Below are 15931 nucleotides of genomic sequence, written 5' to 3' on the forward strand. Positions count from 1 at the left end.
AAGAATGTGCCCGGCTAACTCTGATTTCTATGAATAAATTCCTTCTTTAAATTTACATAATTCCTTCGATTCATTGAGATTTAATGTTCCATTTGTTTATTTCTCTGTCCGTTTACTCTCTTTCAGATCTCAAAGCTGTGTTGAGTGCTGCGAATAACGAATTGATCACAATGCCAGCCGATATTTTTCGTCGATTTGGAGAGAATGACGAAAATGAAAATATGGTCTCGAATTTGCCGTTGCTGTTTGCCGGCGGTTATCCAACGTCATTGGACAAGATCAACGAATCACAGTTGGAAAAGTTCATCCCATTTATGGTGCAGTGTTCATTAGGCGATATTCAATCACCCGTGTTGGACAGTAGCTGTGAGCCTGAATGGTGGCCAGAAGATGTATCGTTCACCATACCACTGCGAAAACCGGCCAATTTCACTGACGACTGGCTCACCAAACTGAAGGAAATTGTCGCAATTTGCTATCAATTTCACAAGAGCGTTTTTCTGCTGCGATTCTGTGAAAATCTATCCGCATACACACCGGAAAGTTTGCGATTCATCAACAACTACAACTCGACGACATCACTGTTTGATCGAGTCAGCAACAAGCTACTGGTGACTTTTCGTAATGAAAACATGGTGAGTTAAGTGAATAAACAACGGCATAAGTGGAGAGAGAGAGAGAGAAGTCAGCATAAAATGTAAACACAAATCGAATTTGAATGGCTCTATTCAAATAATAGGTCGTGATAAACTTAATGCTTGTATAAGGCTACTCTTACATCTTCCTTATGGAAATGCCCATTTTATTAACATAAATTCATTGGCAATGATAACGACAAATTTTCATTGAAATTCAATCACTCCATTTATACCTTCGAGTGAAAAATTTTCCCAACCAAAGTGCCGCAAGTTGTGTGGCTGTGTGCAGAGAAATTTCGATTTCGAATTTAACACTTATTGGTTTTTCGCTTCAACAACCACAATCCCACAACTATATATGTATATACATAGAACCCGCGTTATTTAAAAGCCATACGGGCTATGAACCGTACTGCACGAGAAACAAATTGTTTATTGCAAAACATATCTATCTCTCATGCGCTTCATTCGGTTTTTTTCTTATTCTTCCATACAAAATCATAGTATTTATTCTTACACTTCTTCTACTGTTGTTCTTGGTTCTATTTCTGTGCAATCTCGGTAGACATCTATTTACGATTTCGATACCTTTCGAGTATCGGTTGCTATGTATGAGTGTGAGTATATGAATGACGAAGATTCGCACAAAATAGACAACGAAATGTACGATAAACGTAGCTTTTAACGCTTCGATTCCTTCCTTTATTTCCTATACAGAGGCTGCGTATAGAATATAGATTTATGATGATTTTATGAATTTATATAGGGATTTATTCTAGTCAGAACAAAAAATTTTTTTTATCGGTGTTTTGTTATGTGATCCTCGTCATTGGAGACTATTGAAATCACTGGCATTTTTTGAATCTTTTTGTCTTCTTCCTTTCATCACGGGATATGAAAGGAAATAAAAACGGATAAATTAATAAGCCATCATAAAATACATAATTTAATGGGATGAATCTAGAAGTATGAATTGATCATGCAGAATAAAGTGTTTTAATCTCTTTGTTAAAATGATGCCATGCAATTCTTTTTCTACTCAATGAAAATTCATTGAAATTTGTCCTCATCTTAGAAAACCCTCCCATTATCTCGTTTTAAAGAGAAACGACTCCATTTTCAAATGGTATAACCGCTTTTTCAATGCATTCAATGACATGGATACATGGACGTATCCGATTTCAGTTCAACACAACGCTCTCGAAGTACAGTGTTTCATAGGAAAAAAGTGTCGTCAAGTGCACTTATGTTGCGCTCTCGAAACGCGCGTGAAAAGTATAAACTCACAACATAATTTGGTCTTTGTATCTGCGCTCTGTCCACATGTTGGTAAACAACAACGCTGTACGGCATATCCAGAATATAATAATAAAGCAAGAGTCAAGGAGTGTGTTTGAACGTAGTATATCCGAATCTGCTTGGGTTGTGCATGTGTTTATTTACATTTTTAAGTTGCGTAGAAAGCGAACACATCCGAACGCCAGTGACTCAGTGGACACACATAATTTTCCACAAGATCATTCAATTCGGTTTTGTGCGTCGTAAATGTTGGACACATTCTCTCTTTTTGTCGTGATTTTTTGAATGAATTTTTTGTAAAATATTCTTACATACTTGTCAATGTTGATCCTATTTCTAATAACGTTTTGTTTACATTTTTTTTCGTTTTATTCTTCGTTTCGTTGGGTGCAGCAATACGATAATACGCGCATAAACAACAAAAAGACATTGATGCCTCGAATGCAAAACTCACAATCAGGGGAACCTCAACAAATGGTCGAACAGTCATTGTTTGATATTTATCTATGTGATAATTGCGAGGCTGAACTTTACTCTTTGGACGCATACCAAGTAAGTGGACATTATTTGTCATTCAACGGTCGATATCCATTTGAATATTGTTCTAACGAAAATCTGTTTCACTTTTTTTCCTGCAGGAACATGAAAAGATTTGTGCTAGCGATAATATGGCATCCGAATCGGATGACGATGATGTCATATTCTGCGGTGAAGAGGAACCATCAACGCCCGAGGATAAATCAACGCAGCAAAATAGTTTCCTACAACATTTTCAACTGTGCAGCAACATTCCATTGGATGAAAAGAAGCCGTTGATCAAAGCGTTATCACCGCACAAACGAACCTCACAAACCGCATCGTCACTGGGCAGCAATAATAACAACAGCATTTTTAGTAATAAAAATAGTTGTGTGTCGGTTGGGCTGGATATGGATGCGATGACAGATAAAAAAGTGAAACCGAGAGTGCCGCGACGAGCACCGGGTGTAATGGCATTGCTAAAAAGTCAAATACCAATCACATCACCGGCTGGACAGCGGCTTATTGCTCAATCAAATACTCCCATTACCGATGACTATATTCGTGAACGCGTCGAACGATACGAGCGATTTTGTGCGGCACCACCACTCGCTCCAGACGGCAGTAATCGACCAAAGTTTTTGGATAAAAAACCCATGACTTATAACATCAGCACGTTCCGAAGTAATACAAAACATTTTCATTCCTATAAATTCCCACGGCGACAATTATCAACGAAAGCACGCAACGAAGCTGTTGCACAACTGGAACGGATTCAATTGCAACAGACCCGCTGCAAGCCACTGCATATTACGGTACAACGGCTGTCACACAAGGAAATTGAGAATCTTAAAACACAACAGAAGGTGAAACGACGAAAAATCAGTTTTAAACCAGAGGATGTGATTGATATCATTGATTTGTGCTCAGATGCGGAATCGACGACCGATTCTATCGATGAAACTATCGAAGCATCGGAGACGAGTAGTTCATCGACAAGAGTCGGCCGACGAATGCATTACATTCAACCACCAGCCCATAATACACTTCTGTTTGTTGATTGTTCCGTACCTAACGACAGCTTTGCACACAGCGGCGTTGAAAATATCATCGATCCACGGTTACAACTGAACACAACACGATCACCATACGATTCCGCAGCGAATTTATTAGATAGAAAACCGATACTACGTACAAAACTGTACACAGCGACACATCGATCCGTTGACTTCCAGCAAATCCAACAGGATAAAGAGAATCGAATCTTTTCGTATCTCAGCAATCAGTCGAATAATCCGGGATCGGCTGCATTCATCTATGCTGAAGACGATTTGAATATGAACATCGACTCATCGATTGTGCCTGCCTCACTATCATCCAGCAATCTGATTTCCATCGATCTAACACTGTGATAAGATCGATGAATGCCAAATTACAACACGGATTCCGTGCATACAGCACGCAAGTCATTCAACTTCTCCAAGTTGACTCATTCCACAACCGCAATGCAACCCATTCACACACACACTCACACTAACCCGCACGCAGGAATTTCAATACCACTGCGATAGCCAGGTCCAATAATACGTTATGTCAGTATACGTGTATCAAGTGTACAAGTTAATTTGTTTGTTGTTAATATGATATGTACATTAAAATGATCCTATCACACACAAACAAACAAACAAAACAAAAAACATTAATATTTTCTGTATAAGATTTAGCCGCGACCTATCCCAAGCACCCTAGATTATGTATGGTTAAAAATTACGATATAGTTAGGCTAGACGCTAAAACCGAATCATAAGACTAGCTCAAAACAAATATAATTTAATGAAAAAGAAAAAAAACGCTATTTTAAGCATTAGGAGTATATTTCTCTTTCTTTCATTTTTCACACATCAACTCGACAAATTCAGATTTAATCGATTTAGTACAGATTGTTTTCTTTTTTTTTACATTTTTGAATCGATTATTTTGTATAATAAGGCAGAATATCAAAAATCGGTATAAATTTTATTTATCGATTTGATTTACTATAAAATCAGTTAAAAAACAATTTCCGAATTGAATTATCGAGTTTCGATATTTTGAAACAAAAAACACAATTTTTGTTTTGAACATTTTGATGTTTTTCACTACATCTGCCGATTCTAAATGGACATCAAAAGATGTTCTCAATGTAAAATTAACACTCTGTTGTCATTGAATAATGAATTTTGATTCGAAAAATCAATTAGATTTATTTCGATTTTTATTTTCAATAAAACCAAAAGCTTTATTTTCTCGAATAAGAACAAGAAACAATCGATAAATCGATCGAGTTAAAACTGTAAATTAGCATTCATTTTCAAATTCATTCTCTTTCGTTGTTATTTGTTAGATTTTGAGTTTTTTTTCCACCTTCCCCGGAAACATTTCATCTCAGATTGAGTTTGTTTTGCGCTACTAGACTGAAAATTCTATCGGCTTTCTCGCGTTTGAATCGAAACGGTTGAAGTAAAAACAGAAAAAAAAAATATATATATCAATTCATTTTAGAATTAGTTTAAAGCCTTTAAATAAAAAAGAAAATCAACCACTTATTATTTAACAATTCAATATTACGTTGTTTGATGAATTCTTTCTAATCATACAATTTTAATTTAAAAACAACAAGTTATTTGTAATAAAATTGTGAAAATTCAAAAAAAAAATCGACTTATTCAAGTATAAATATTGAAATACAATAAACAAATCTTGAAATGGAAATACGATTGTGATTGATTTGAGTACAACTAATTTGTTTTAGCTACAGTGATTAAGGTTGTTTGCTTCTTAACGAGGTAAGAACCGCCACCAGTCTTGAGTAATCTGCCGCGAACAAACATGTGATTATGCGATTAAAGCTAGGATTTTTTCGACAACAACATCGACGTCATGTGTTCCATCGTTTTCGATGGCTAAGTCCCATTGTGTAACATCGTCCAGATCACATTCCGATTGAACATCATCGACACCACTTTCAAACACCCATCCACGATTTCTGCGTACATCTTCGCTTGCATTAATTCGCACGGTTTTGATATTGTATCCATGACTGCGAAAGAATTCGATATCGGTTTTTCGCCGAATATCACTGACAATAACAATTGACTTGGAACCTGTTGACAATACACTGTTAATACTTTACGTTTCATGAGTGGGAGAAATTCGAAAGTGGCACATACTTTTCTCAATAGATGCTTTACAAAAGAATCCCGGATCACGTTGACGAACGCTATCGCTCCAAACAATCATTTCTTTGCGGTATTTTTCTTTGTATGGCCCATCGCTTAACAATTCCGTTAGATCCAATCGTTTTTCCTTGGCCCAATGCAACTTTATCGGTTCAGATATGCGAATTATTTCTGCTTTCTCTTCACCTATTCTGAAAATATATTCATTGAAATGTGTAAGTATTATCTATTTGACACAACGATAACTATCTTACAATAAACAAAACACTCACCTCGATAGTATCCGAGCTGATAGGTAGTCTTTGCCACATTTTCGCTTGCCACTTATCAATAAAATAGCTTCTGGTTGAACTGACATAATTCTGTAATTTTCAATGGGAGAATACAAATTTTTATTTGATAAAATATGAACTGATGTTCAGTAAATGCCCCCATTTACTTATCTCAAAAGTGAAATCTACAACATTTGAATAGAATGAATGGGAAGCAATGGAATGGAACACATTTATTCAATGTTGTGCTATTCAATGACAATCGATCAATTACCAAACGACCACTTTTGTAAATATTTGTCAAAAGTTGAATATAGGCAATGCTTACGATGGATTATACCTATTTTGGAAAAGAAACTCAAACCTAATGAAATAGAATCAACGGAATCTTTCGTCTAGACTATGTTTGTAAATGAACTGAATGATAGTTAGTCGTTGACAGCTTCGATGTGTCTATGTATTGACGTTTCATATTTGTTATGGAGAGACATCTGCAGCACGATACGTTTTTGTGGCGCAATTTTCAAGTTTTATGTCAGTTGATTTGCTTTCTGAATACTGCAGTATACTCAACATGGTGTGATTGCGGAGAAAAAACGTAAGGCCACATTTTGATAAAGATTGATATTGAACGAAATTGTTTTTTCAATAAAAAAATATATGCAAAATTGAAACAATTATGCCAAAAAATGATCGAAAGAACCTATGAGACTGGTTTAGATGCTTGAATCATGTCAAATTTTAAGCTTAAGCGGTCACCATCGATTCTTGTCAAGAGTTTCGATTAATTTTCTTGCCAATGAGTTTAAGTTGAGACTAGTCTCGAGAAATTTTAGCGCATGGTTCATACCTTCACCTTATTCACCCTTTGATGCATGGATTCTTTTCAATAAATTCCAGGTCATCCAATGTTGAATCTCAAAAATCATCGATCCCAGCTCGAATTTGCCTCTGTCAATAGCTTTAGCAGAAGAAATAAATCGAAGAATGATCCCTTTCCTGAAAATTTTGTCTATTTTTTTCGAATGAAACACCCTCAGTTTATAAAAATGACAACAAAATATATTCTGAGATTTTTTTTTTATAACGTATAATATAATGTAATTTCAATTTCTTTTTCGATTTGCTTTTAGCTTTTCAGAAAAATGGGCTTTATTTATTCCTCACTTCGCTCTTTATTTTAATAATCAGACTTTTATTCATCTTAAAAAATCTTAATTTATCGAGTTGTATTGAAACCTTATCAAATTACTATTGAGATTTTGCTTCTAAGCGCTAATTATGTATTATCATTTGGTATTTTCTTGAGCTGTGGCTTGCATCATTGCCAATACGTACGGATCAATGGCTGCGGTGACATTTTCATTGGAATGATTTGGTTTGTTAAAGACTCTAGCCGTGTCCAAATCTTGATCGCCGTATGCAATGTGAACGGTTGATATTTTCGGTGCTGTTTTGAATAAATAATGCACGGCACGATGTAAAATGGTATCGTTTGTTGGCTCTTCGCCTCTGGCATCATAATAATAATCGCCTAGAGCTGATAGTATGTCACATAGTGCATCCCATTCTTTGTCATTCATTTTCATGATGAGTTTAATGGCATTTCCATTGACAACGATACGATTACCGCCGTTGCACTGATGCTTGAGTGTTGTTTCGATGTTCAATTGGTTGCTGCGCTCACCATTCGGTAATATCACATTCTTGAAACTCGATAAGACACTTTGAATATCAATGTAATGCAAAAATTCGGTTTGATCGTGGAATAAACTTAATCTAGATGGTCCTGGGATGGATAACGACGCTGCTTGCTCAGGTTGAACCATGCTCGCACTTGTAATTGTCGTTTGATTTATTTGGCTTGACGAGACAACGTCACTGTTCATCACAGGTTGTGTGTTTATGTCAAGAAATAAAGTATTGTCTTCATTTAATAAATTTGCTCTTTCGACACAAGAATCAGTAGTCATACCGTCATTGATGGTCTCATCGGTTGAACTGCTTTCATCGATCGTATAGTTTCTGGAAGTGTCTGGCGATGATTGCGATTCTTCGATTTGTGCTGGTCGATTGTTTGTTGCTTGATTTTGTGTCGCTTCTGAGCGATCACGCACATGGAAATCTAATGGTCGATAATTGTACTTTGGCACTGGAATGTTTTTGAGTGGATCTTCTTCTTTGGACGTTCTACGCTTCTTGGTGACTGCACCAGTCTGTGCTGGCGCTTGTTGTAGGCGTTTAGATGCAAACGCTCGCGGTGGCGCATCATTTCTTGGCACTTGAAAATCTGCATTTCCAATTTGTGAAATGTGAATCGATTCATCTGTGGAAGGTCAATGAACGAGTGAATGAATTAATCAAGTCAATGGGCAAGTGAATAAAGGATAATTTGAAAATCGGTTTCTTACCACTATCTTCAATCGTTGGCGGATCTTCCAGTATTCGGATTAGCTCTTGTCTGTCCTCTTCAATTGACTTGCCACTAATCTGTTGTGTGGCTTCGGCATTAGCCTCTGCATTAGCATCTTCAACGGCTGCTCCATTAGCATCGCCAAGGGCTAATTCATCAATTTCATCTTTGACCTCGTTAGCCTGTTCGTTGGCCTGTTCGTCGTCCTGTTCACTGGCGCGCTGCTAGAATTCAAGATGAAATCGTTAGTTTCAATCAATGTTTTGGCCATTTTTCTACTAAAAAGAATGAAAACTTCCATCCACTTACCAGATTTTCTGTTTGCGTATGCACTATAACTAACGAATGGCGTTCATTTGAGCTTTGTCTCATTTCATCGTATCCATCAATTTGTATGAATTGTTCTTGAGTGCTAAGAAGGTCTGAAATTTCAATGATTTGTTCTGGCACATACACATATTCGACATCCGAATCATCTCCCAAGTGATATGACAGCTCTTCTACTTTTACCATCACGTTTGTGTTTTGAAGTTGACTGATTGGAGTGATACGAAATTGTGAATTACCAACTGATTGAGATGCGTAGACGGTTTCTTGTTCTTCTTCGACTTCGACTTCATTTGACACAACGCGAGTCGAAGAAAGAATCGGATCTTCATCTGAAAGAAGAAGAAAAACAATTGAATTAGCTCATTTCAAATGCCTCTGCTATCCAAATGTCTTGGTTTCATATCGTACCACTGATATTTTCTACTTCAATTGGATTCAATTGCTCTGTTTGTTGTACGGGACTGCGCAACATGAGCTCTGACATTTTAACTTGCTCAACGGACATGATCTGTTGAGATTGTGGCGCTGCCTCTTGGCCGGATGCAGTCACATTTCCAGAGGACGTCGACTGTGTTCCATCGCCTTGCATGCTTCGATCATTATCCATCGAAGCGTCTTGTGAGCTGGAAACTTCACTCGAGTCACTTGACTCTATCTCATTTTGAGCATGAACAATTTCAGGTTCGGTAGGTTGGTGAATTGCTAACGAAGCCAGTCTTGATTTCAGTGCTTGGACTTCTTCGATTTCACGAAATTCATCGTCGTATTGAACAGCCGCATCTTGAACTTTTGGTTGATCGACGGTTTGGATCGATTTGTCCACAAATGTCTTATTTCGTCGACAATCGCATACTTTGAACTTGAGATTTTTCAGTGAATTTACATGCCATTTACGGTGAACCTTCCTCAATTCATCGTATTTCTTCAAACCAAATTCGAGATGGGCTGACGTGAATTCTTTCTTTCCTTCGAACTGTTCGTCGAAATCTTGTTCAACTAGTTGCGCAATGTTTGTTTCACGAACAAATGCATCAAAATCCATTGCGATGACTTCTTTTTGAAACTCACTCGGTTCATTGTTATCATTCCGACGACTTAAGCTGCTGCTTGAGCTGGTTCTAGGTAATCTAGACTGATTGGCATTCAAGCTATTCGTCGGTTGTTGTTCATTGAGACGTAGTTCATCGGGAATTCCCGTGCACTTGCATTCGATGTACTTCAAATTTCTGATCGCATTGCGCAGCCAATTGCTTGTTTGCATTCGAAAATCAAAGTAATACTTGAGTTTGATGTCCATGTCTTCTTCTGGAATATCGTTCACTCCTTGAAAATGGGCATTTTTAATGATCTCTTTGATGTTTGTTCTGGTCAAAAATTCATCGTAGCTCATCGCTTGAATCGCACGTTGAAAATCACTTGGCTGGATCATAAGTTGTTCTCTTTCTCGATCTTCGGCATTTAACTCTCTCGGTTTTTGCTTGATCTACAGAGGGAAATTCAATTTTATTCGATTTGAACATGAAATCATTGCAATATGTCAATCTTACCAATCGTGATTCCGATGATGTTTGTGTTGACCCACTTGTCGGTATGATTTCGTCAATCGCTTCTAAGCTTGTCTGGAAATCGGAATGGAACATGTCAATGATTTGAAATGAGGAATTCACATTCGATCCAACTCTTACCTGGTTTTTTTGCGCATTTGTCAATTCGCCAGAAATTGACGCGGCCTCTTCGGTTGGACGTTCAACGTTATAATCATTTTCATCGTTTTCAGCATGTACCACTGCGCTGACCACTTCTTTCGACTTTGAAACCATATTTATGTTTTCCGTTGGCAGTTCATTCGTTTGCTTCCGTACAATAGCCCCAAAAAGCTGTGTTCTTGGCCGCTTTGCGAGCCTTGATTGACCTGCGTCTTCGCTGGCCTTCTGCATTGGGCTGATGGATTGCATCCAGTTGGGACGTACGCTTTGAACCATCTTTCTCTTGCCCGACGCATTTGTGTCTGGAGAAGAGGCACTTTCATTTCGTTTTGGGGAACGCTTACCATCTGCATGATTCGAGTCGCTCTGAAATTTAATTATTTTATTAGTTTCAAGGATAAGACGTCCAAATAATGCCAATTTTGTCGTGAATACCTGGCGTTTTCTCAAATTCCGAGTGGTGGGCGTCTGGTTGTTATCAGCGTTTTCCTTGTTTTGAGCTGTTTTCTGTGGACTTCTCACGATTTCCACCGTCTTCGGCGTAGTGGTAGTTGAATCAGCCTGCTTCGATGTGCTTGGAATCGGATTAGCGCTCTTCAAACTCTTGTCAATGTTTGCTTGCTTCGATTTGGTCGCAACCTGATCCGCTTGTTTTGAATTGCTTGTGGATACCGGGCTTCTTCTCATATATCGAGTGATGCGCGCCTGATTTCCATTTGTGTTTTTCTTTTTTTGAGCGGTTTTCTGTGGACTTTTCTCGATTTCTGCCGTCTCAAGCGTACTGGTAGTTGGACCAGCCTGCTTCGATGTGCTTGGAATCGGATTAACACTGTTTGACCTCTTGGTAACATTTGCCTGCTTCGATTTGGTCGCAACCTGATCCGCTTGCTTCGATGTGCTCGGAACTGGTTCTGATCCTTTCGATTTGTCGCTTTTTTCGACCGATTCCGTTGGATTGTCTTTTCCAGTTGCTTCGGTATCGTTGGTTTGGTTTTCGTTGAACTTGAGTTTCTTCATAAATGGACGCCAACCGGTAACCACATGAAGGTGAGGGTGTAGTCCTTGAACGTACTTGTTCACTAGATCCAAATCTTGCTTAGCTTTCACTGCCTCTTTGTGCATCAGCTTTTTAGCATTTGTGTTTTCGACAAACACATGCAGTGGCAGGTAAATGAACTGTTTCTGGTGGTCAGTGGCATCATCATGAACTTTTTCTTGTTCGTTCTTTTTCAAAGACCAAATTGACGCATGCCTACGTTGAAAAATGGTTAAAAATTAACTAAATAGTCTAAACAAACTTCCTCTGTTCATTCCTCAATTCCAATGCAATTGTTTAATGACATACGTTTTAGGTTTACTTGGCCAATTGAAATCGAGCTGTTCGAGTATCGTCCCCTTCCAATCATCCAGCGTGGACATGTGCTTGTGATGTTTCTCTGCGGTTTTGTTGATGTGAATAACTGGTGGCAGTTTGTTGTCGTGTTTTTTCTTATATTCGGCTGTGATTAACTGCTCAATATTTGTAACTTCCCGAAACACATTCAATGGAAGGTATTTGAAAAGACGGCGAAAGTCGGCCGGCTCGAATACAAGCGTTGATTTCTTCGACCGTTTTGATTCTGTCGATTTTTCAGCCATTCTGATGGCTATATGACCAAAATGAGAAAAAAAAACACATTTTTGCCTAGTTAGGAACCACAAAATGATTTATTCTTCCGCACGATGTAATTACATTGCATTGCGGTACACAAATGCATGCCAATGGGCAGATTCGATACGACCTAACACAATTTGTGAGTCACACATTGACATTTTGACCACTGGAATTGCGAACAAAATCGACGATTGACGGACGAAATTTGAATAAAATGACTTTTTATCGACAAAAAAGCAAATTTCCCCACACCGTAGAAATGCATGCAAAAATGATAAAATTGAATGTTACTTACTTGTAAACCATATGCAAATTGCATGAACTATTTCAGGTTGATTATTAGAACACAAATTATTTGAAAAAATTGCGTTGACACACGCACAATTTCACAATTTCGGTGAATTTCGTGTGTTTGGAACAGTATTCAGTGCTTTGTTTATTTGATCTGTCACGACGGAATAGAAAAGGCGCAAATCGTTGACAGTTCATTGCGTTGAGTGGAAGACGAAGAATATGGCGAAGACAACGCCATCTCTCGACTTTTCACTTGCACTCACTTCGAAATCGCGCATTTTCCATTGAATTTACTGTGTTTTTTTGTCTTTATTTTATTTATTTTCGTTGAATCATGTTTTTCTTTCATTTGTTCATTTTATTCAATCATTTTTTATCAAACTATTTCAACGGGAAAGAAATTTGAAATACATGAATTTAGGTATTTTGATATCAAAATTTAACGGATTTTTTTCAATGTAATAAAAAAACTAGTACTAGCTACCAGCGTCTATTGAATATGTTGTGTTATTCGGCCAAACGTGGCATTTTGAACGAATTCTGATCCATTGATGAATGAAAATTTAACAAAATTGCTTCGTAACATTTCTTTCTTATTCTAATTACGCCGAGCCATCGCCATGCAAAGATCAACTTTGCGATTCAAATCTGATGTAGGCGCTCGTAGCGATTCAAAATGTTGACCAATTTCGCGTAAAATCGAGCGAACTGCACTTTTCCTTGGAGTTTTCTTATGCTGCGAATGAAATGACAAAGATTTTAGCGCAGATTCGTCTTCGAATTTGAATGAGTGGAACTTACTTTCAGATGTTTCGAACGATTTTCTGCTCTGGCTGTCTGATTTACATTCACATTTTCAATTCCAACAGCTGTAGCATCGCGCACATTCTGTGTTGAATTGCTATTCTCAATCGCGACGGTGATGGCATCGTTGTTGGCCACCGATTGAGACAGTGGTTGCGTGGCTACTTCTGATGCCTTTGGGCTCGAATCAGCTCTGCCTTTCGTTAGTGATTCTGTATCCGGCGCAACTTGTGATAGGTGATTATCCTTCTCAGTTTCATTCACTGTGACATCGTCTATCGAACAGATTTCTTTTCATTGACATTTGCGTGATTCAGAAAAGGTTTCATTCGATTCAATTACCTGTGACGTTTGCACCATCGTGATCTTGATTCCGTCGCTCTGGCGACTGTAGTCCGGCCGATTGGAGCAGTGGTTGCGTGGCAACTTCTGATGCCTCTGGGCTTGAATCAGCTGGGCTTTCCGTTGGTGTTTCCACGCGAGGTGCGACTTGTGATGGCTGATTATCCTCCTCAGCTTCATTTACATTGAACACATCATCTATCGAACGTACCATTCAATGAAATATGCATATTTTATAAATTTGCTTATTCAATTTCATTACCTGTGACGCACGCACTATCATTCTGATCTAGACGCTGCGATTCTGGCACATCATACTGTGTACTGATGATGATTTGTGATTCAGAAATTGCATTGACTGTCGGCAAAGCCATTTTCGATTGACGTAAATGTTGCTCCAATTCATCAGTTTCATACCGATTGAAATCCGATAAGCTGCACTGAATGCCCATATCTTGCACCTCAGCATCATCTGTATGCGTTGCTTTGTCTGCAAATGTTTTCTTCCGCTTGCATTCGCATTCTTTGAATTTGAGATTTTTCAGTGAATTCACGTGCCATTTTTCGTACAAATTCCGAAGCCGATCATATTCTTTCAGACCCCAATCCATGTGTGACGGTTCCATTTCCTTGGTTCCATTGAACTGTCTTGCAAAATCCGTTGCAACCAGCTGTGCTACATTTGTTTTTTCAACAAAATCGTCATAGCTCATTGCAATGATTTCGCGTTGAAAGTCGCTCGGTTCGGGCACAACACGCTTTTTGATTGTCGAACCTTTTTGCACCTAATCCCAATGAGTATATGGACAAAATCAGTTGATTTATTTCAAAATACCCCGAATATGTATCGAATTTATACCAAAACTGCACTCACCATTTTACTGGTCGGTTGACTGGTGCTCATGTTCATGGTGCTCGGCGTGACCGGTTCGACCGAAGATGTTGAGTGCTTCGTGTCGTCGTTGTTCAATTGATGCACATCCTGATGGGCATGTCTGACTGGAATCTTTGAATTCACAGCATTGGCGTGGATTTTTGGTTTCTTATCTGGCACAGAGCCACTTTCATCGGTTTGATTTGAACCTTCCTGAAATTTTTAAGTGTGTTTTGAAAACTTTTACATGAAAATGATTGATTTTTTCTTCCACTCCAAATTTTTTTCCATTTACCTTGCGCTTCCGCGACAATCTTGCGGATTGTGCCTCAAAATCGCTTTCTGTTGATGTTTTGGACAGCATGCCTTTATCATCGTTGGAAACTTCACTAAGAAACTTCAAACCACTTAGAAATTGTGGCCATGATTCAACTTCAGCCAATTGTTTGTGCACTTGAGCTACGTGTCGTTCCAAATTTGCTCCAGCTACGTCGTTTCCTTGACTTTCTTCAAATGCTTGCACCAACTGGTAGATGTTTGTCTCTTTTTGAAGCACATGCAACGGCAAGTAAAGGAATTTCCTTTGACAGTTCGTTGCCTTGTTGTGCACATCGACTCTGTCTTCTTCGGAAAGCGACCATATTGCGGCATTTCTACGAAACAATCGGCATTTTTTGATGCCACGATATAATACATAATGATGGGAATGAATAATCAAACAGGAACAAGTGACTTACATTTTCTTGTTGGTATTCGGCCAAATGAAGTCAAGCTGCTTCAATTCTGAGGCTTCCAAGTCAAAATCCAATTGCAACAGCTTGCTATGATAATCCTCGATTTTTCGATTTATCACAAAATTCGGTGGATGCCTTCCCTTCTGCTGTTTGTGATGGTCAACAGCCAACGATTCCACGTTTGTATGTCGCCGAAAAATGTCAAGCGAAAGATAGATAAACTGGAGTCTGCGATCAGAGTGGAGCTGGCCTGACATCGTGAATGGCTGAAATTCAATGAGAAATCAAAAAATGGATATCATGATGATCAGTGTTGAAATTTGGTTTGAATTTCAATGTAAAATTTGGCGTTTCAATGAATATACTCTGAATTCCTTATTTCCAATTGGAAAACTTACCAAATTTGCACTATTCAATGTGACCTGTTCGAAATGTCATGTGCGATAAAACAAAAACCACGGTTTTAGTCGGTAAAATTTTGACGAATTCGATCAAAATTGATTGAATATGCAACCAGAATGCAATTGAACATGAAAAACAGAACCTTTTGACGACAAAAAAAACAATTTTTCACAAAACACAATTGCACTATACCGTGTGTACGCACATCTCAGTGAGACGAACAAATTCAAGTTTACTGTTAAGCGGCTTTGAAGTAAGTAGCCAAGAACAAACGACGCATTTTTTTGCTTTTGCACAACGTTCTGTGAAATTTCGTGCATATGACGCCATCTGTTGTTTCCCAGTTCAAGCGCATCATTCAAGCTCAAAACATTAAAATTCCGATAAAAATGAAAAAAATTGATTCAAATCCAATTTTTCCTATTCCATTTG

The 15931-nt window shown here is 38.1% G+C and overlaps 4 protein-coding genes across 13 annotated transcripts in view; 1 reads left to right on the top strand and 3 right to left on the bottom strand.

Moving 5' to 3' along the window:
- The window catches only part of LOC129565136 (uncharacterized), a 22569-nt gene extending 17362 nt beyond the window's left edge, over window positions 1-5207 (top strand). For all 3 annotated transcript variants that reach the window (XM_055439642.1, XM_055439643.1, XM_055439641.1), the window contains 3 exons: window positions 127-635; window positions 2331-2489; window positions 2576-5207. In XM_055439642.1, coding sequence (XP_055295617.1) covers window positions 171-635; window positions 2331-2489; window positions 2576-3868 — 1917 coding nt within the window. In that variant the 5' untranslated portion in view covers window positions 127-170 and the 3' untranslated portion in view covers window positions 3869-5207. The remainder of the gene's footprint in view (window positions 1-126; window positions 636-2330; window positions 2490-2575) is intronic.
- Window positions 4662-6393, bottom strand: LOC129565138 (phosphomevalonate kinase). Of its 5 annotated transcripts, XM_055439649.1 has the most exons (5): window positions 6275-6352; window positions 6114-6194; window positions 5947-6036; window positions 5666-5865; window positions 5045-5599 (listed from the first exon to the last, which is right to left on the bottom strand). In XM_055439649.1, exons 3-5 carry the CDS (start codon window positions 6030-6032, stop codon window positions 5331-5333), a joined length of 555 nt encoding a protein of 184 aa, XP_055295624.1. In that variant the 5' UTR covers window positions 6033-6036; window positions 6114-6194; window positions 6275-6352; the 3' UTR covers window positions 5045-5330. The 5 variants fall into 5 exon arrangements, with proteins under 5 accessions (XP_055295621.1, XP_055295624.1, XP_055295622.1 ...); XM_055439646.1 differs by lacking the exon at window positions 6114-6194 and having other exon boundaries at window positions 4662-5599; window positions 6275-6393; XM_055439647.1 differs by lacking the exon at window positions 6114-6194 and having other exon boundaries at window positions 6287-6393.
- Window positions 6394-6986: 593 nt separating this feature from the next.
- Window positions 6987-12549, bottom strand: LOC129565135 (uncharacterized). Of its 4 annotated transcripts, none has more exons than XM_055439639.1 (10): window positions 12345-12548; window positions 11741-12041; window positions 10831-11647; window positions 10375-10761; window positions 10237-10308; window positions 9098-10172; window positions 8669-9018; window positions 8358-8583; window positions 7922-8272; window positions 6987-7827 (listed from the first exon to the last, which is right to left on the bottom strand). In XM_055439639.1, exons 2-10 carry the CDS (start codon window positions 12031-12033, stop codon window positions 7802-7804), a joined length of 3597 nt encoding a protein of 1198 aa, XP_055295614.1. In that variant the 5' UTR covers window positions 12034-12041; window positions 12345-12548; the 3' UTR covers window positions 6987-7801. The 4 variants fall into 4 exon arrangements, with proteins under 4 accessions (XP_055295614.1, XP_055295615.1, XP_055295612.1 ...); XM_055439640.1 differs by having other exon boundaries at window positions 8358-8580; window positions 12345-12543; XM_055439637.1 differs by having other exon boundaries at window positions 6987-8272; window positions 12345-12549.
- Window positions 12550-12641: 92 nt separating this feature from the next.
- LOC129565137 (uncharacterized) lies at window positions 12642-15805 on the bottom strand. Its single transcript, XM_055439645.1, has 8 exons — window positions 15496-15805; window positions 15101-15363; window positions 14659-15016; window positions 14364-14576; window positions 13752-14274; window positions 13490-13687; window positions 13145-13422; window positions 12642-13079 (listed from the first exon to the last, which is right to left on the bottom strand). The coding sequence occupies exons 2-8, from the start codon at window positions 15352-15354 to the stop codon at window positions 12942-12944; spliced, it is 1962 nt and encodes a 653-aa protein (XP_055295620.1). The 5' UTR covers window positions 15355-15363; window positions 15496-15805; the 3' UTR covers window positions 12642-12941.
- Between the last annotated feature and the right edge of the window lie 126 nt (window positions 15806-15931).

This window comes from Sitodiplosis mosellana, unplaced genomic scaffold, assembly GCF_009176505.1.
Source record: "Sitodiplosis mosellana isolate CC-2019 unplaced genomic scaffold, AAFC_SMos_1.0 Smas_scaffold_2, whole genome shotgun sequence".
NCBI classification, from domain to species: domain Eukaryota; kingdom Metazoa; phylum Arthropoda; class Insecta; order Diptera; family Cecidomyiidae; genus Sitodiplosis; species Sitodiplosis mosellana.